At 53.6% G+C, this 19,557-nt stretch overlaps 4 protein-coding genes across 4 annotated transcripts; 2 read left to right on the forward strand and 2 right to left on the reverse strand.

Annotated features, from left to right (window-relative positions):
* Positions 1-2,451: 2,451 nt before the first annotated feature.
* MYCGRDRAFT_98065 (uncharacterized protein) lies at positions 2,452-3,689 on the forward strand (the record flags this gene model as incomplete). Its single annotated transcript, XM_003846893.1, has 4 exons — positions 2,452-2,489; positions 2,548-3,063; positions 3,117-3,173; positions 3,230-3,689. 4 exons carry the CDS (start codon positions 2,452-2,454, stop codon positions 3,687-3,689), a joined length of 1,071 nt encoding a protein of 356 aa, XP_003846941.1.
* A 982-nt stretch (positions 3,690-4,671) lies between these two features.
* Positions 4,672-6,177, reverse strand: MYCGRDRAFT_111803 (uncharacterized protein; the record flags this gene model as incomplete). Its single annotated transcript, XM_003846900.1, has 1 exon — positions 4,672-6,177. One exon carries the CDS (start codon positions 5,863-5,865, stop codon positions 4,672-4,674), a length of 1,194 nt encoding a protein of 397 aa, XP_003846948.1.
* Positions 6,178-6,508: 331 nt separating this feature from the next.
* Positions 6,509-8,543, reverse strand: MYCGRDRAFT_98067 (uncharacterized protein; the record flags this gene model as incomplete). The annotated part of the gene is made up of 6 exons (XM_003846899.1): positions 6,509-6,881; positions 7,625-7,734; positions 8,078-8,128; positions 8,186-8,191; positions 8,301-8,464; positions 8,528-8,543. The coding sequence occupies 6 exons, from the start codon at positions 8,541-8,543 to the stop codon at positions 6,509-6,511; spliced, it is 720 nt and encodes a 239-aa protein (XP_003846947.1).
* An 8,955-nt stretch (positions 8,544-17,498) lies between these two features.
* On the forward strand, positions 17,499-18,077 carry MYCGRDRAFT_83270 (uncharacterized protein; the record flags this gene model as incomplete). The annotated part of the gene is made up of 1 exon (XM_003846894.1): positions 17,499-18,077. A coding segment is annotated over one exon (160 nt), but the record flags the coding sequence as incomplete, so codon positions are not given.
* Positions 18,078-19,557: the final 1,480 nt, after the last annotated feature.

The raw sequence follows: 19,557 nt of genomic DNA on the forward strand, positions 1-19,557 counted from the left end.
TGTATTGTGCATTGCCGATCATTGGGTATCAGAAAGGACGAGCTCCACGGGCGCAGAGCTTGCGGTTAGCACATCGCCATGATCCGCTGCGGCGCTGCCCAGCCACCACGATGGGAAAGGGAACGCTACAAGCGTGCATCACAAAATCCAACGAGAAAGATACTGCATCGGAGCGTGTGATTCCTCAATTTCCAAAGCATGAACCCTCTTTCCCGGACTCGTGCAGCGGACTGCTGACGAATAGCTGTTCGATCGACGCCCTAACACCCAACCCGGTCGCTGTTCTCTTCCCACTCATCACTCCTCCTTCCTCCACGTTCTCGACCACTCTCCCGTTTATGTTGCAACGATTCGGCGATGTGTCTCATCTCAAACCCTCGTCACAGAAACTTCCAACAGAGAACCACCGCCACGACGAACACCAGCACGTAATATGCCACCTCGCGAGCCGGAGTACGAACACGTGCAATGTACTCGTTCAACTGGGCGACAATGCTCTCCTCGTCGGGCCTGCGGGTGTCGTCGCAACGACGAGGTCTCCGGCGCTGTGGAGAAACGTTTGCAGGGATGGTAGGTAGCTCCTGCAGCTCGTGTGCCCCCTCCACTTGCGTTGTAGCAGGCGAAGAGACAACGCCCGCATCTGAAGAGACCTTCCGGACGCTTTGAGAAGTTCGACGACCTGGGGAGAACGGGAAAAGATTAGCTCGGACCTTGGCGATAATTCATGAGTGAGATGGGCGGAGAGAAGAGCTGGACTCACCGGGTTGGCACGCTCGACACCTCTTGTTATCCTTCTGGCCGCGCAGGCTCGCGAAATCCTGTACCGGTTTGGCATTGTGGCATTTCGGGCAAACCCTCTCCTCCTCGTCGGATAGTGTTCCTCCCGCAGCTGCCGTTCCCGCCATCGTTGTCTCCATCTCCGCAGCCGATCTCGGAATCGTGTGATGAGGAGAACAGGTACGGACAGATGCAATCGTGTGTCGTGGTCGGAATCGGAAGGAGTTGAAAGCAACAAGCTTGCGATTCTACAAAACCATACTTGGGGACAAAGGAAAAAGTGTAGCAAACGTAAGTCCATGTCGAGACTGCTTGCTTGGATAGATCCGGGGTTAAGGTGAGGCTCGAACAGACCACCTCCTTCTCGGGGATGCGTTCTTTTCCAAAACAAAGCTGCCCGGTGCTCGATCACTCGATCACTCGACCCAGCTCCGGTTCCCTCGCCTTGTCCATGACTTCCAACATCCAAGATGACTTGCTGAGTACCTCCACACGGTTGGGATCTGCTCTTGTTTGATGAGTTGGACGATGAACCGGATGAGAGCACCGGGCTGCAGCAAGGCAACGGTCCAGGAAAGCTAAGGACGCAAGAAGCAGCATGGAAGAGACCGAATCCTCATTAGGATTGACAGTGCGAGAGGTCGCTTATATGTATGTATGATACTCACATTCCACAGTCGTGTTCAATGGATCCATGTGAGACCATGGCAGAGCTCGTGTCATCCGCAGGAGGCATGGCAGAAACACTCCTCACTCGAGACTGCTAATAAAGTGTGATGAAGCCTATTTAAACCCGAACCTAAGCCCTTCTGGATTGATCACGTGTAGTTCTCATACGTTGGCGGAACTTGGCTCCGAACCAATCAGATCGACGCGTCCAAATCTCCTTCATCCAACTCTCACTCATCTACACTACACTTCAGCAAACTCACCTTCATCTACACTTGCAATTCGTGGGGGGCCAACCTGCACCGCACCATTGATCTCTTCCGAGCTGGTCCCTCTCGCGCGCGCTTGAGACCATTGTCTTGACACCATTGTCGGCGTGGGCGATGGCCTGCATGGAAAGGGAAACTATGTTTGGTGATCAGTGGGATATGAGCACCTTGCTCTCCTTGCCAGAGCTCTGATCGGCTCGAACTAAGACACATGGACACCAAGGGGAATTGCGGCTGGTCTCTGAGACGACACTCCGCGTTGTAATACAGCCTGACACATGCATCTTGAGGTTGAGGTCAGACGGATCGATCAAAATTGTTACACACGAAAAGATCCGCATCTCTTCATTCAATTGCAACTTCCACACATAATTAACGACCCGAAATTGAGACCCCAGATGCACGAGCCCAAACGAACGACCCTGGATTGAGACCCCAACTGGACGAGCCCAGATGAACGACCGGAAATGGACGACCCCAAATGGACGACCCCAACTGGACCACCCCAACTGGAAGAGCCCAGATGAACGACCGGAAATCGACGACCCTTGATCTCTTTCCATGGCTACTTCACTATAAAATCTCCTTGACTTCAACTCTTCTTCCTCTATCCTCTTTACAACAGCCACATCAATTCCGATTCTGGTCCAAACATTTCAATCGCAGACGTTCATTCGACTCCTGAGTTCCGCCATCTTTCCCTGTCCCTCATCTCAAACAACGCATCTCCTCCAACATGAGCTTCGACGGCAAGATCGTGGTCCCTCTCTCCTGGTACGGCACCAACAAGACCTGCAAAAAAACCCCAATGCTAACATCCCCATTTGGTTAGGTGTGATTCAAGCCTCGATCCTTACTATAGGAAGATGGGTTTCGCTATCATCAACGACCCAGCCCTTCCTGAAGACACCGAAATCCCTGAGCCTCAACTCCTCCCATCCAAGCTTTACTTCCCGATTCTCGCCAATTTGAACCTTGGATTCTTCGCCGGCCAAGCTACCGCCAAAGACGGCTGCCCCAGCGTTATTAGCTGGAAGAAGTCGCCCATTCCAGATCAAATCCGGACTTGGGCCAAGAAATATGGCGTCGCCAAGGAATGTCCGCCACTCCCCTCTCAACTGCGCGAGCTGATGGTCGAACTCAACATCCCCATTTCGTTTGGCCGGGCCATTGCGCATGAGTGTCTGAGGAGGGTCATGCGATTTGTCGATACCCACATCTCCATTCCCAAATACAAGAGCGTGGGCGAGACCCGACCATCTTCAAACAAGACCATTCATCTCACAATTGCATCGCTGGCGAGGGAGGGTGTGTTTAACAACAATGTCGAAGATGTTGGGTTGTTCAAGTAAGTTTACTTGACTACACATTACTAGAATGTATGCTGATATCGATTTACAGATTCCCTCAGATCCAGAGCGCAAAAATCATCAACACTCCCACCATGGAGAAGAAGAAGTAAGACTACTACAATCCCATCCCCTCCACTAAGCATACACACTGACATTGAATAGATCGTCGCCATCTGCCACTCAGAATTACCGTTCATCTTATGTTGATGAGGAGAATGAGGAGGAGAGTGTGAAGAGGGTTGATGTACAGAATGTCCACACCGACGCCATCTACACTAAGCCAGTCACCAAGAAGAATTCCATCCCCGCCACCTCCACCGACACCGACACCGACACCGACACCGGCAATGGGGTATCTCGCGCCGAGATGAACTCTTCCATTCAATCCATATTGGACAAATACAACGAGAAAGTCGCCCAGCTCCTCGAATGCAGTGCTATGCACCAGAAATATTTGCACCAATCGGCCATCGCGATCAACGGACACGACGACAAGCTCAAGGATCACGAAGACAAGATCAATGAGCATGAGGATCGTCTGGATGCCGTGGAGAAGGGAGGAATCGAGTGCATCAAGATGACTGCGCAGCTTCATCAAACTGTAAAGGAATTGAAGGTATAAGGGGTGTGGTTGATGGTGTTGGGATTTTGGGATTCTTGTTCGGAGGAGAAGACTATTGGTCTCGCCACTCGCTTGAAACTTGTTTCTTTTGTTTTTTTTTTTGCTTTTGTTTCGGCGGCTCAATGTGGTTTGGCAACATTTTCTTCTGTTGGTATAAACAGAATGCAGATTTTGGGACAACATGGCTGGCCATAGGTTAGAAAATAACACTTCTATTAAACTATCCCGCTCAACCTATGCCGTTTCCACCACTGCTTAACTGCGTAGACATTGCGCCTGTTTAACTATTAGTGTTCATAAGGTATGTATAGACGATTGTTCAAGTGTAGGGTGCATAAAGGACGACGGCGATGAAGAAAATGATTTATAAAAAGGGTCCAGTAGAACTATATATGGGGCTGAATCCGGGGAAGTGGGGCTAGAACTATACCGCAGCTCTTCGCCGCGGGGGTGTCGCAAGGGTGCTATCGAAAAATATTCATACTATCAATAGCCTCGTCATAGTAAGAATCTTTGTTGACGACACCTTGATATGAACGTTTTATATTGCTGCATAGAGCAGCAAGACATATTGTCGACAAGGAGACCAACGACCACCACCGCACTGGACGACTTTTCTGTTTTTCAGTTGGAGAGGCTGACGACGGAGGATAGGCTATCATTTTGGTGTGAGGGAGAAGGTGTTCATGGAGCGCCGACCGATGTGCACACGGTTGAAAAACAAGAGTGTGGATGAAACTTGGTTTAGCAATAAATCAAGACCGGCATATCCTCCAGCTTTGTTGAAGCTCGTTGAGTGGTTCGAATGAAAGTTTTCGTTCCTGCTCCTCCCCTCCCTCTCCCTTCTCTCGTCGTCCTTTTGGGCCCGTCTGATGATCCAACCTTTTCCGTCAGTGCCATGTCAATCCACTCCGTATTCGCCTTCGTGAAGGCTTCACTTGCCCCCAAAGTCTTGCCACATCAGCTCCGTGAAATGCGACACTTATCCAGCTTTACACATCTCCTCATACCGCGCCAAGAGCCGTCGTTCCGCCGCCATATCCTGCTGGTCCGCCCGACCCATCTCGACCCACCACCGATCGAACGCTTCTTCAGTCTCCACGGTCATATCGTCAAGGTTGATGCTACTCCCTACCACCGGCATGGGAGGGAGTGTATTCGGCAGAGCTGGCCGGTCAACACGCCAGCTACGTTGGTAGTGCCGCGCGCAATGTCGCATGGCCGGCCAGATGCTGCTGCGGCGGATCTTGCGGTTGATGAGGAGAGGAGTCTGCTGCCACAACGCGACAAGTTGTGCTGCAGTTACAAAGCGGGATGGAGTGTCCTTTGGGCATCGATCATCGGATTCGTAGGCATCGGAGCCATCGGCAGGGTCCTCCTCGTTCTCAGGCGTACCCGTAATGCGGACAAGCGGCCCATGCGGCGAGTCGCTCGCTTCACTCGGTGGCATCTCCCGGGCCAGGTTGCGAGGACGGCGAAAAGAGCCGACCTCGCTGGACTCCTCCGAACTGTCCCAACCCTGCTCCTCCGAGCTAGCAGGGCTTCGCCATCCAGCAGAACTTCGACTCTGGGCATCCTCGGCCATGTCCCTCGCTTCGACTCTAGCCAACTCGGATCGCGATCTCTGGAGAAACTGTCGAGCGTCCGCTTGAGCCTGGTGGACATCTGCTTCCCGGCGCGCACAAGCGGCTGTGCGCTCAGCAACCTCCCGCTCAAGTCCTCGGAGTTCTGCAATACCTTCTTGAACAAGCTTCTCGTCCTCCCTCAATCGTACCATCAACGTCTCCGTTGACCTTTGCCGTTTGTCCAGATCCGTTGCGCGACGATTAATCTCTACCTGCTGTCTCGCAAGCATCCTGTCTTGCTCAGCCAGAGAACCTCTCTCGTGAAACAGCAGATCCTGCGCCTTGCTTAGGGCGCGCTGCTCTTGTCGAACGTATTCTTGCTGCTTTCCCAATTCTGCCGTCTGCATATTCAAGAACTCTTCCCTAGCGGTCAGGTCGGCAGCGAGCTCGGCCTGTTCGAGGAGTTGAAGGTGCAAACTTCTCTTGTCCAAGTCACATCTCCGTTGCCGCTCGTCAAGCTCAGAATGCCAAGTTTCCAGCTCCATCTCTCGTGTGTTGAGCTCTTCTCGCCAGCTGCGGTATCGTGGTGGAATGTCGGATGGGTCGGCCATTACGATGGAAGGAAACGCCTATGATGATGGGAAGTGAGACTGCCATCGATCAAGTTGGCTCACCTCCTCTGCGACCAGGTCGAGCCGCGTGTGAACAAAGGAAGACGGCTCCACCGAAGCTTCCAAGACGGGTTTTCGGTGATTGTTGATCGTGGTGAATTGAATGGTGATGGAAGGCGGGAGACGATCCGGGTTGGGAGATGCTGTCCTTCATACCGGATCGCCATACAAGTTCCCTCCGATCCACCACCGTGCATCGTCGTCGCCGTCCTCCTCTTCCATGCTCGAATCCCGCCTCCCCTTCCTCCTCGTGCTGCTTTCGCGCGGTGGACTTATCAAGGGACGGGAGTGAAGGTGTAGGTTTTGGAAGTACGTCATATTCCAGCGGGTGCTCCCGCATTCAACCTGAGGTACTCGGGAAAAAAGAATTCGGAAGAAGATGGACGACTGCAGCGAGGTGTGCGACACACTCACAGATGCTGACTCTCCACCGCCGACAACGACCTCATCAGAATACAGCGTCCATCTATTGGCGGCCATCACGCGCCGTCTCAGAAGCGATCTCGGCCGGGAAGGTGCAAAAGCTGGAACTGGAAGATCTTGTCGAGGCGGAGCCGTCGCAAACAAACCATGCAGATAGCCCTCAAGGCGCGCAGGCCACGAGGAGAGATGGGAATGCAAGCGGCGCAAGGTGGAAGCCAAGGGCGAGGACGAAGGTGTAGAATACAGTGAGGATGGCAATGGCAATATGCTCGAAAAGGCACAGGAGGATGAGTCGCAGGAATTGGAGCTCCAACAACACGCCTACGGCCAGCTTCAAGGACTGGCTCAGGAAGATCATCTCGAGCGGTCCCGGGGATATGGCACGAATAGGTTTGAGCTCCCATAGGGCCACGATAAAGAGAAACCCACTGTCAACGACGTTTCTCCCATCACTTCTTTCGGCCATCTCAACGACTCGACCGAGGATCTTGAAGATCTCATGCTCTCCGGTGAAAACACGTTCCAACACACACCTATTGCAAAGGGCACTGAGCAGTCATGTGGTGAGGCAGCGTCAAGTTCTGACGCCCACGTCGAGGAAGGTGAAGGTGAAGCCACGTCGAGGAAGGTGAAGGTGAAGCCAGCAACATCAACATGCTTCCCACTTCCATTCTTTCGGCAAGCCCGAGCATTCCGAGTCGTCGCGATTCGTATGCTTGTTGTCCGAACACGCGCATTCAACGCTCTCATCCGTACTAACACTGCGCTCAGATTGTCCTTACAAACGCCACAGCAAATCCGCACCACACCGCCGCCGACACGCAGGAGAGCCTCAAGCGCGACATGTCGGACTCGTCCACCACGAATGTGTCCCCAAGCGACGTATAATCGACAGAAATCTTCGCTCAATCAGCCTCGACAGCAACCGGCTCGCAGTTGATCAGCCCTCCGGCCAGAGACCTCCTTCACAACTGGCTAATTACTATCTCTGCTGCTGGTGCCGAAAACAACGATGGTTGCTTGACTGTCTTGCGTCGAGGTGTCGAAGATTACCGGAGCACTCCCTTGCGACACCCGGATATGCATCCTCTCTCTACCCATCAACAGAAGGAAATGATGCGGCATATGTATACGTTGACAACCGGTACGGGATACGAAGTGCGCTTTTCTGGAGTGCCCTATTGTGCGATAGCCATCTCCGCAGTTAGGGAAACTCCTTCAGTAAAGACAGTCGCAGTCGATAGACAGTCACCGGTCTCTCCACCGTATCACTCACGAATAGGCTGCGCTGCGAGATGGAGGCATCTCCGCCAGCTTCCTCGATCCAGGGCGTGGCTTCACCTTCAACACCACCCATTTTTCACCCTTCCCGGCGACAGACTCGGTCTGGGACTACGATAGTCGATTACTCCTCCGCCGCCACTCTGGCCATATCCCACCAAGCTCCGGTTCGCATTGTCCGAGCCGTGTCTTGCGGATCTACCTGCTCCAACATCTACACCGCCATCTCCGCCGCCGAGGTCTAGCTAACTCACGGAAAGGCCATCCTTGGAACGATAACCGGCGAGAGACGGTACGAAGATTATTGCGGAAACTGTCACGAGGGAGACGGCTGAACAGACATGCACGGTATACACGAAGAGAGAGAAAAATGTCGTTGTTGATTTATTTGAGCTACGAAGCAGGTGTCAGAGATTGGGTGCATACGAACGAGCAGGAACCGACATACTGATTCTTCCAACTCGCGGAGGAGTTGGGCGGAGCAGAGCTCCTGGTCCGTCTACAAGACAATTGTCAGCCGTGGATCTGTATCAAGACCAACATGAAATTTACTCACCATTTGCTGCGTCTCGCGCAGCAGCTGTGCTTCGCACATTGCTTTGGCGTAGTCTAGGTCAAACGTACGTCAGAAACTTTCAACGCTGCCTTGCTTGCTTGAACGGAAAACATACCGGCGGCGACCGAGTCTTCGGAGGCGCGCTGCTTACGAGCGCTTTCGCTCGGCTTTTGATAAAGAGTTTGAGCTGCGTAAGCACAACTGTCAGAGGGACGTCCCGTGCGACAAACGATAGCTGACGTTTCATACAGGTTTTGCGCTGTGCGCTGCTTGGTGCGACTAAGAGGTTGTGTTAGCAATTCGTCGGTCGAATGAACAAACGTGCCAGGATCGAATGCTTACCTCGTTCGTGGACCATGTTGGTGTTGATGGTTGGTTTTGTCAGAGTCTCCGACAAGAGGCAAGTTGTCTCTTTTCCCTTACACTTCTGTTTCCGAGGTGATATACTACCTGCTTTACCTTCTCTCCCCCCGATTGCGCTCCGCCTACTTTTACGTAGTCTTCTTGCCTCATCGTGGTCGGATCGGTAAGAAATCACGTTTTGGGGGTTATTGACAAATCATGCAGCTACGCAAGAAGATGTACAGCTACGATCACTCTTTTGCTACAGAAACGGTACGAGGCTGCTTCCGTCATCGAGTGCGTGTCCAGTCCGTACACCAGACGTAGGAGGAGTGCCGACGATGCGGATGTCTTGAGGGCCGCGTATGAGTCACTCGTGAAGGCGTGTGGGTGCGATGATGTGCCGTTTCGAAGCTTGCAGTTCGAAGGGCGAGGTTGGCGCTATACAAACCTGTGGCGCCAACTTGCGATGTTATGAGTTGAAGCTCACTGACGATGAGAAGCAAACGACTCTACTCACAGCTAATCGATGGCAGGATTGGAAGCCCAGAGGACGGAGTCGAGGAAGAACATGCGGCCGGAACGACGACGGCAGAGCAAGCGCTCCTGGAGGTAGTGATCAACACTAAAGACCTCGGAGAGCAAACTCTCATCGAGCATTATCGACGCTGCATCGAGGACCCTTCAAGCCGCCTTTATCGGCACCATGCTCTGCGATGGCGATGAGCCACGTGTCGGGGCGATCGTTGTGCGTCGGGCCTACTTAATGTCCAGGCCGAGCACCATCCTCCCAGCAGCTCGACCTACACCCGCGGGACCGTCGGCAGCAACGCAGCTGCTCTGTCATACGCCACCCGCGATGCCTCTACGACTGCCATGCACGCTAACTCGGACCGTCAGGAACATCGCTGTCCGCTTAGCTTCAAGCAGCGTCTGCTAATGCAGCTTAAGAGGTGTCACAATGTCCAAGTCAAACTCGCTATGGGTTGTCCTTTGGCTTCCGACACCCCGGTGTCTCATCTAAGACTAACCTCGAGCGTACTCCTCGCACTTATGTCATCTCTTCGCAGTGGCGTCTCTGCTAAGTGCACCAAGTTCGAGATCTGCGTGACTTCACCGCCACGAGCTGTTGCAATACCTTTCCGTCGAGATCACCCTTGTCGTCACCGGCACACTTCCTGCAGACTTTCATGCGTCAGGCTTCGACGAGAAGCGCACAACATACGACCAAATAGAGGACAGTATCACACTTCATAAGACGCTCCGCCCTCGATACGATCTTGCCATAAACCTACTCACGCTTCAAGCGAAGACCGACACAAAGCTGAGGTCAGATCTCAGGGCTGCTATAATTACAGTCAGCCGAGTCGGTCCTTGCGCCAGCATTTCGAGCACGAGCGACACAGCGGCTTGCAAATGACGAAACAGCTCCGTACACGACAGTCTGTCGTCGATTAGACACATTCATTTGTGCCGGCAAAGAACACTGCCTAGGCTGTACTACGCTTTAAGTTGCTTGTGTATGCTTCATTGCGATGCTTGCTCTCATCACCACCAAGTAGAGGGATGGAAAAGCCAATGGATTCTTCCCAACGCGGGTAGGTTGCATCCGTGGTAAGAACGCTAATCAGCGAACTCATGGCCACGACTGACCCTTTTCAACCTCAGGTCTTGCGTAACCACATCCTCAACAGCCACGCCCTTCGATCAATCGCTCTCCGTTCTCCCATAGTGGCGTGGAGAAACTCAACAAGATCGCACGAAGAACGGAGACCTGGCCAAGGACGCAGGGCAAAGAGCATAGAAATTGCTTGAACTCGGCATTTTTGCACACTCTGCCCCAGCGTAGGATCTGACACGTCTTCGCCAGCGTTAATGGCCTACTAAGGGTGCCGACCGCGGACATCATCATCGAAGTCTTGGAAGCATACGATAGCAGAGGTGCTGAGAGCGCTCGTACATCAATCTCGACAGTTCAGCGTCCTTGATTGGAGGCCACAAAGCGGCAGCTTGTCGTTGAGGCGCTGATCTCCCCAGCTCATACCCCTCTATACTGCCGAGCTGGCCGGGCTAGGACAACATTGGACTGCATCCGACGGCGGCAGCCACAGAAGGTCCTCCTCGGGCTTTACCTGCTGCTGTGATCCTTCATCACGCGCTCGGGATGGGACTTGAAAATCTCTGGCGAACTCTGAACTCTTGACACACAGAGATTGCTCGCTGCCCAGCACCCTCGTACTTTTCAGCATACCTCCCGGTGTGGAGCGTGCATTCCAATCACCAGGAGTATGTCTGGCAAACCACCGACCACACAGGGCGGAACTGGAGTCGCTGAAGGCTACCTACACTGTCCGCGTTTCGACTTTAGCTCTTTGAAGGAACTGGAGAGCGCGGCTGACACTGGGCGAATGCAGCGTGCATTGTTAGAGTGCTACGTACGTACTGGTGTCGACAGACTCTTTTTACAGTCGAGATGTGTACATCGTCCACCGCGACGGCCCTCCTCCCTGTCTCCCTGTCCCTTCCGCCTACTGCCACCGATGGCCTGCACGCCGCACGAGCGAGCAGCGAACACGGAGAATTGTCAAGCTTGGGCACGAGATTCTCCATTTCGACGAATTGCTCTCGGAATACCCGAATACCCAAGTTAAGGGCATGTGTTTTGCTGCTCGTATCCTATCACCTCACATTTTCAATCCTACCTCTCGTTCTTTTCATGCGCCCCTTCCGAAAGCTCGTGAGATATGCTTTACCGATACCGTTTGCACTCTAAAATTATCCCACCTTTAGCTGTACGCCCTCTCACCTTTTTTAGCACATCACTTCACTTCCACCACGTCTTTGACAATTAGATTCTTGCTTCTCCAGTACGCGATCATGGAGCAGACATCTATGTCGAAGACGGTACATTGACCGGCGCGCTGCCTTCGTTTCATGTGCTGACTATGTCTCAGGATGTCCTCCCAGGACGGAGCCGTCGACATCAATCAAGACGGAGCCGCCAACGAAGACGACGACGAACACGACAGTTGGGCTATGCTCTTCGCCGGGCTTTTGTGTTCCTCCTTCAGACTCTGCACCGATGCTTCAACCGAGACATCTGGTTTGGCGTATTCAGGACAAGACGAGACCTGAGCCCTCCGCTACCATTCTGATCGGTACCACGACGGCCCTTACGGTATTTAGAGGGCTGCGTATGGAGCCGTTCAAGTTCTCGGTGATCGTGCATTCTGGGTCGACCTTTTAAAAAAAATCCGCGCAAGCATACAGTGCTCGTGGTCGCTAAGCAGCTGCTCCGCAGCGGCGCCAGCTTCCATCTCGGCCTACACCCTCCGCCCCTACTTTAGGTACCTCTACACCCCACACGGCTTTTGCGTATGGGAGCAGTATCGGCGTCCTCGTCGCGCTTAGCAGATGTGCACTCTCGACCCTCTGCACTTCCTGGCATACGCTTATGTTTTACCTTAGCCGGCGGCATAGCGGAGTTGCAGGAGAACCTGCGCCGGGAGTTCAACGATAAGGGAACAAGCTAGCCGAAAAGCTTCGGACTGGGCGCTGAGGTTGACATCGTTATCTTAAGAGTAGCAGCCATGGTACGACAACCAAAACAGCACAGTACCTCTCCTCCGGCTACTCAGCACCCGAATAAAATGCTTTCTCCCTTTGTACACTCTCCTTCTCCTCGCTCTAATATGAGGAGAGACATGTAGGCAAGGTCAGGGTCTAAGATTGTCACGCGTTTAGTTATGCATAGCGGGTAGCCTTGAGGAGCGCATGAACTTGTGCACGAGCTAAGCCCGGAGATTGAGAAGTCGAGACAGAAGTTGGAAGCGCTTGCAAAGTGTAAGGAAGGGATGAAGCAGGCGGTAGAGAAGAAGTCGGCGTAGTTCTTAGAAGGCGTCTGGTGTTTTTGGTCGGCCTTTACGGCCTTGTACCCAAGACGATGGAGCGCGATTCTTGGGCAGATTGCTATGTTCATCATTCATGAGGCATCTCAACGTATTCATCAGCGCTCTAGAGGAACGTAGAATTGATGTCGTATTGATTACATTTTTTGGATCCTGCTCCGTGGCCATGACGAAGAGAGCTCTCGGTGTCATTGACTTGACAACGGATATGCATATGTATCCGTGTGGGTCCACGCCTTCGCGTTGTATGCAGCCTTTCTTCAACGCCCATCAAGCATGAAGCGGCTAATATTCATTGCGTGCATGAGTCTTGACTTGCAAAGACCCCAACGCGCCGCGCAACACATTCGTTTTTACCGTCCCGTGTTGACCCCCCGCAGAACGTCCTGCCAGGTACGGTTGATTGTTCTTGTGTGTATTCACCTCTTGGTCGCAACGCTATCATGTGCCATGCGGGTCTGCTAATGCTTCTTCCTTGGATTGAGGGACAGGGACAGCAGAGGGCTCGTTTGCTGTAAGCCGCGGCAGAGGGCTCCGAGTATGCGGCGCGGCAATGTGTAGATATCGCATGCTTTTGTTGCAAGGCCGTCAAAGTGTTGCTTTGGCTTGCGCGACGGCTGGAGCGCTCGAGAGTCTCTTCCACTCGTTGCTTCAGAAGAGACCTGGGCGGTTCAGTCCGAAACCTTGCAGGCAGGTAGTGAGTCTGGCAAATCCGGCGGATGTTGTTGAATGACCGGAAACTCTACAAAGTCCTGATTCTTGTAGAGGCTCCTTAGACAGGCTCTGCATATCGCCCTCGGCTTATGGAGCGGTTTCTGCATCGCCAGTCATTACATTGCATTCGTAAGGCCACGGCCAAGCTGTCGTACTGCTCTGTAACAGCGTCCATAGAGTTCGGTAATATCCCCGGTCTCTACGGAAGTGACGCCGGCCGCTACAGTACGGTGAACAGTCAAGCCAGCAATCGAGAGAGATCGACGAGAAATGGATGGGACTATCTGTCCGCTGCGGTATGCAAACCTCCAGAATGCTACTCTTCTTGCCAGCACTTCTCGACGTAGTCTCTTTCGTAGGACGAATAAACCGGACGTATCTCTCTTCGCTTTCTTCTTGCGCTTTTCACTTACGCTTCCTGTTTCGATTTATCGTATGTCCGTTTCCGTCCTTTGACTGTGCATAGTCTTCCTGGCGAACGCCATCAAGACGCTGTTGGCGGTTGGTTTGGGTAGGCGAATGCGCGCTGGCGCTCGCGAAACCGGTTTCAAGTTCGCCGGGAGGGAATTCATGATAGTAGTCATGACCGTCGCGGCGTGCTGGGGTCCCGATGGCGCTCTGCATAGGGTCGTAATGGCGCTGTTGACGGGTAGTAAGGATAGTCGATTGCGCGCCGCGAGAAATCGGTACGAAGTTCATCGCTGGCACTGGCACTGTTGCCGGTTGTGCGAGGCATGTCGTGTTTCCGTTGGCTGGCGCTCTATACGGAGTCTTGGTGACGCCGTTGGCGGTTAGCAAGGGTAATCGAACCCACGCCGACGCTCGAGAAGTCAGTGCGAAGTTTAACGCTGGCTGCCGGTGACCCGAATGCGAAGGAATGTCGTAAACGACCGTACGGAGTCTTGGTGGCGCTGTGAGCGGAACGTCAGGTGCTCGAGACTCATGACGAGGTCGTGCTTGGCGCTGTTAGCGGTTAGTGAAGGTAGACGAGGGTGGATCCGCGCGGCCACTCGATGAATCGGTGCGAGCGAGGGATATCGGAAACGGCGCTCTGCACGGGGTCTTAATAGTACCGTTACGGTGCTCGAGTCTTACGAAGAGGTCGTAGTTGGCCACAAAGTAAAGGCCCACTCGGTGCCAGGTCGCCGCGAACGGGAGTCGTGATCGGTGAATGCGGATTCTGCTAAAGGCGTGCGTAGTGGTTGTGACTGTTGCTGTTGGGTTGTGTGACGAGGGGATAACGGCGTAGGTAACATAATACAACCTCGACTTGTGTAGTCGGCTGCCTTCTGTCGAAGAGAACAGGGCTCTTCCATGTGAGACGTCGCGTTGCCGAAGATGTAGGTTCTCGTACGCGGACTTGTGTTCGGCGGAGAATGCTGCGCTAATTGATGAATCATCTTTGCACATCTCGAGATGGGATGGGTTTGCTCAAAATTGATCGACGTTTGAATGGTTTGCTCGACTCTGGTCATCGTGAATTGGACTGTGGCCTCCACAGACCAATGTGGACCTCAGATCTATCTCACTCCTCTGCATCTCCGGCAATGTTCCAGCCAACTTCAACAACCCACGCTGCTCGTCTTCGACTTGTTCCAACCTCGTCGCATTCCAGAAAACATCTATTGTAGTCCAGCCGGACCTGGAGTCTCCTCCGACATGACCAGTTCACAGGTTGGCCAAAACTGACTGGGACGGCCCGTACTTCCAGCTGGTGCGTAGCTGATCCGGGCACGTTCACTCGATCGATCTGCAGATACAGAAAATGTCAGCTTAGTGGACTTCTTTCCACCCGCCTCGCTGTCTCTCCCATGTTCGACGTGACGATACCTCTGTCACAACCACCATAGGTTGCGCGGCTTTCGCAACCTTCGCAATCGTGGGTTGTTGTAGTGATCTGTGGCGGGTAGATCGGGCGAGGGACCGGGATAGACATTGGTAGGGTCGGGTGAGAAGGCTCACGTTGTTGGTGTCGGTGTCGACGATTGGCGGATGGCGTGGGGGCCGACGAAGGTGTAGGGTCGGACGGAGGGACAGTGGGGCCAGTCATGCGTGGTGCCCTGAGCGGACTCGGCTGAACGCGGGAGGTTTTGCGAGGGGCGTGCACGTTGCCAGGATCTGCTGTTGGAGGCCGCGGGAAATCCTCCAACAGGAGCGGTGAGGTATCGCCGTCGAAGACATCAACGACAGCAAGGCAGAACACTCCGTCTGCCCACCGCTCCACGTACGCGCTCGATAGATACGGCCCGGACATGTTGTTGGTCCCATATGGATCTTTGAGAGGGCTCGCCTGAGCGTGCTGAGTCCTCTCCATCCTCGGTGTAGATTTTAGGAAACCTGTTAGAGAAGCCGAGGCCACTGGACAGCCAAGGCGGATCCGATCGAATCGAGCAGAGGAGGATTCTCAGGAGAATTGTAGTATGGCAAAGAGAGCTGTGAGAACTCGCAGAGAAGAAAACTGCAGTGCGTGTGTTGTGGAGGGAGACGTTGAAGTTGCCAATGATGACGTGTAACTCGCACGGCGCATCCAATTCCATCGAGGCGCGTGGAACGACGTAAAAGCAAGGGAGCGCAGGTTTTGGCGGGAAGCGAGGAGGTCTCGAAACATTATAGTCTCATAATCTGCGACCCGCCTGCAAGAACCTCCACTCGTGAATACCTTTCCTCACTGCTCGCATCTCTGCTATCCAGCGGTGTGGTCCCAGTATGCTTCTCGTGCAGTGGGCTTCGGCTTCATGCCTGGTATGATAGTGCTGTTCCACGGAAGGTAGGGCTTGTCGTTCGAGAAAACACTCTGCCTAACTCGCTCGGGGCGTGGTATGGGGGTAAGATCTTTGTGTTGTTCGTCCTTTTCTCGCGAATTTCTCCAAGATCTCGGGCTGCGCGCTCATTCTCCAGTCGCCCGCCTGCCTCTAAGGCGCTCAATCTCCTTCCTCTCTCAACGCGAGCTCGATTTCCTCCTCACGGTCGATCGTAATCGTGTCTCCAAATCGTCGCCATCCCTCAAGCTTCATTCGGCAACCGGGTGAGCTTTTAGGGCCGTTGATTGGGGCAACGAGGCAAAGGGCGATGATCGTAGGACTGGCGAGGGCGGTCTCGTCGGAGGTCGGGGTGCGGTTGATCTCATCGGACGTACGGTCGTCGTGGAAAATGTCTCGGCTCGGTCATGAAGGCGGCGGCGTTGACTGACTGCGAGTGGTTGCTGAAGAGCCTGACCTTGACTTTGGCGTGGAAATTTGAGGGAGCAGGGCCGATTGCTGCGGAGTAAGGTAGACTGCGATCCTGTCGACCAAGTTACCTTCAGATCTCATCAGAGATTCAGGGGAGAAGATGCAGTCGCTGACCGCTTTTACAATCCCTGCGGCCACACCGCAAATGGCGACGTCGGTGGAGCATTGGATGCATATTATTGTCCGCCATCATGCAACGAGAAGCCCGGGCCAGGTACACACGTGTTATGACTAAGCGGCTACGATCAGCGACGGGAGCCCTCGAGTCCGCAGAGCCGCATTCTCCACCCGACCACCTTGACGCAGTACAGCAGCAGCGACACTCTTCCTCGGTAAGGTATGCAATACGGCTAGCTCACATTCATTTGCACCGAATGATGAAGTCGAGAGTCGTGCACCTTCGGCCGGCAGGACGCTTATCCATCCGCATAGAAGGATAAAGTCGACAACGCTAGCCTCTCCTCGCACACAATCGGCCGGTAGGACGCTCATCTATCCGCACAGAAGGTTGAAGTCGACAACGCTAGCCCCTCTCGCACACAATCAGCCGGCAGCACTCTGACCCACCTTCACCGAGCGACGAAGAGAGCGACAGTAACAGCCTCTAGTCGCACACACTAAACGCCAACAGCTACGCCAATGCGACCCGAGTTTGACAGTCACACCATCGACCACACTCATTCGGAATCAGTCGTGAAGGAAAAAAGTGACACGGGATGATGATGAAGATAAAGAGGAAGGCACGGAGAGACATGGATATGGAGAATAAATAGCAGGACATGTACACAGCCGAGCAGTGTCACATCAGCACAATTAGGGTCATGCAAAGGCCGTCGCATTCGCCCGGCATAGGTAACGGTTTGAAGCGAAAGAAGAAGAATCAGTGCTCATGGGGCAGTGGCTTTCGCCTACGATGACGGTGAGCAGGCGGCCAGCTTGATCATAAAGGGAAGTGGACGACGGGAGCTGGTGACTCGTGCCTCGGCCATAAGGAAGCCTAATCAGGTCTCCATCGCCAGCAAAAGCTCGCTCCGATTGGACTTGCTCGTCTTTACGCTCCCCGTCTCTCGATGCGATAATCCTCCCTATGCTCACACGCCCCCGACTGCCATTATTTACCACCACTATCGGGCGATCACGTCGTACTAGACGCACCAAATCCAGTCGTCGCTTTCAAAGCAAGCATGCCGAAAGCCTACAGCCACGCGAAAGATCCCGTCGTCGACGTTGCTACTGATCCGCCAATATCCTCCACTGAGTCCGAAGCAAGCTTTGTTACAGCTACCTTACTTCCAGACATACGGACCAGCCCGCTACCTCTCCTGCTTTTCGGCCCATCCACGTCCCTGATAACTCCATATCGTCCTACCTCTATTACCTCCTCCTCGACCAAGATTCAGCGGCCATGGCAGCATCCCGAAATGGAGGTCTGGCCGTCGAGCAAGCATGCTATACCGGAAACTCGACTCCATCTCCGGCACCTCCGCGACCAATCTCTCTCGACGGCTATGGCAGCATAGCGCAGACTAGGTATCCCGAGATGGAGTTTTAACTGTCAAGAAGTATTCTATACCGGAAACTTTACTACAGAAGCACCAACGGGCACCTATCTTGCCGTCCTACCTCCATTACCTCCCTCCTCCTCCTCGACTAATCTACCTCCTCGACCAATTTCCCTCCGCGGTTATAGGGCGATATAGCGTAGATGGAGTGCACTAGCGGCTTTCGCCGTGTACAATTATCCACGCGATTCGGCTGAACATGTCTGCCGATCTTCCCCGTACCTCCATTAAATTCGATTAACTGCTATCTACGGATTTGGATGATAACGTAGAGGCGACTCGGCGTAAGGCAGGGCTAAGGTTCCTCGGCGGCGGACTATTCAGCTTAACATGAACTTTCCCACCGGGAAGAAGATCAAGAAGAGGATGTCGATGGCAAGTGAAGAAGACCGCTGGCTCGGGACGAGACGAGCAGGCCGAAGGAGAACAGCAAGAGCAAGTCGACATTGCTCGGCGCAGCGATGCGATGGTTGAGGACACCAGGTATCGCACCGGCTTGGCCTGCGAACAGGTCGATGAGGACTGTTCCGTCATATAAGGGGCGGAGAAGACGGTGAAGCAAGGCGGTGGAGCAGTAAACCGAGATAGAATACGAATGCGATGGGCGACAATTATAAAGGAAACGATGGTCGGGGACTAGGAAAGTAGGCGATGTAGATCTGCAACACCGCCGTCTCTCCATGACCACCACGTCTCTTGACTCCCAATTCTTACCTCTCTTAACCCCTACTACTACTACTACTTCGTAGTTACCGGACAGGAAGCCGCGAGATAAAAGTCTCTGCTTCAGAGCACCGCCAGCGATCCGTCACTCCCGTCCCGACAGACGAGACATGGACGGCTTCATCCAAACCACAATACGACTTCCGAACGCAGTCATGGATCAAGTCAGTACCAGACCAGGCATACCCGGAGAACATACGCTCGTAGAACACGATCTCTTCCGTCTTAACTACCACCGGCGCCAATCGCTCGTGACCAGAAAGCTAATGTCAGCCGAGGACTACCTTACGCGACACAGCATAATGATCTCTAGCTCTCTTCGTACACCCACCAGCAAATCTCGACCGAGGACTATGCGACACAGCACAATGTCCTCCAACGCCTGCGTAATGAGATGGAGCGGACGAAGTCGGAAAGTTAGACTACGGCTAGCTCTCTCCTCTCCTCTCACTCACCGAACCGCAAATCTCGACCGAGAGTAGGCTCCTAGCAAGGTGCCGCCCCAGCAACGATGAACGACCGCTTTGCTGCTGCTGCAAGGGACGATCCGCTCCAAGGGAATTCCGAACATGGCGTGCAGGTCATCGACGGGGACAAGAACTTCTCTTCTCTCGCCTAATAGTAAACCTCGACCGAGCACGGGTAAATTACCGCCCTAGCAACGATTAACGGCTATTCTGCTGCTGCAAGAGAAGCCCGTACAAGAGTAGAAATATTGGTGTGGGTGGCTTATCCCTACCCGAAAACTATGCCCGTTTGCTATTGAATGCTCTCTATAACGCGTACCTGTTCGGAGGGGTTTGCAGTTATGCATGGGAGCGTGGTCTTTCGATGGCTGTAGAGAGAATATTGCGTGAGCAGCCTGCCCGTGAAGTTCTAGGATCAATCGTTGC

The sequence above is a fragment of the Zymoseptoria tritici genome, chromosome 20, assembly GCF_000219625.1.
Source record: "Zymoseptoria tritici IPO323 chromosome 20, whole genome shotgun sequence".
Classification (NCBI taxonomy): Eukaryota; Fungi; Ascomycota; class Dothideomycetes; order Mycosphaerellales; family Mycosphaerellaceae; genus Zymoseptoria; species Zymoseptoria tritici.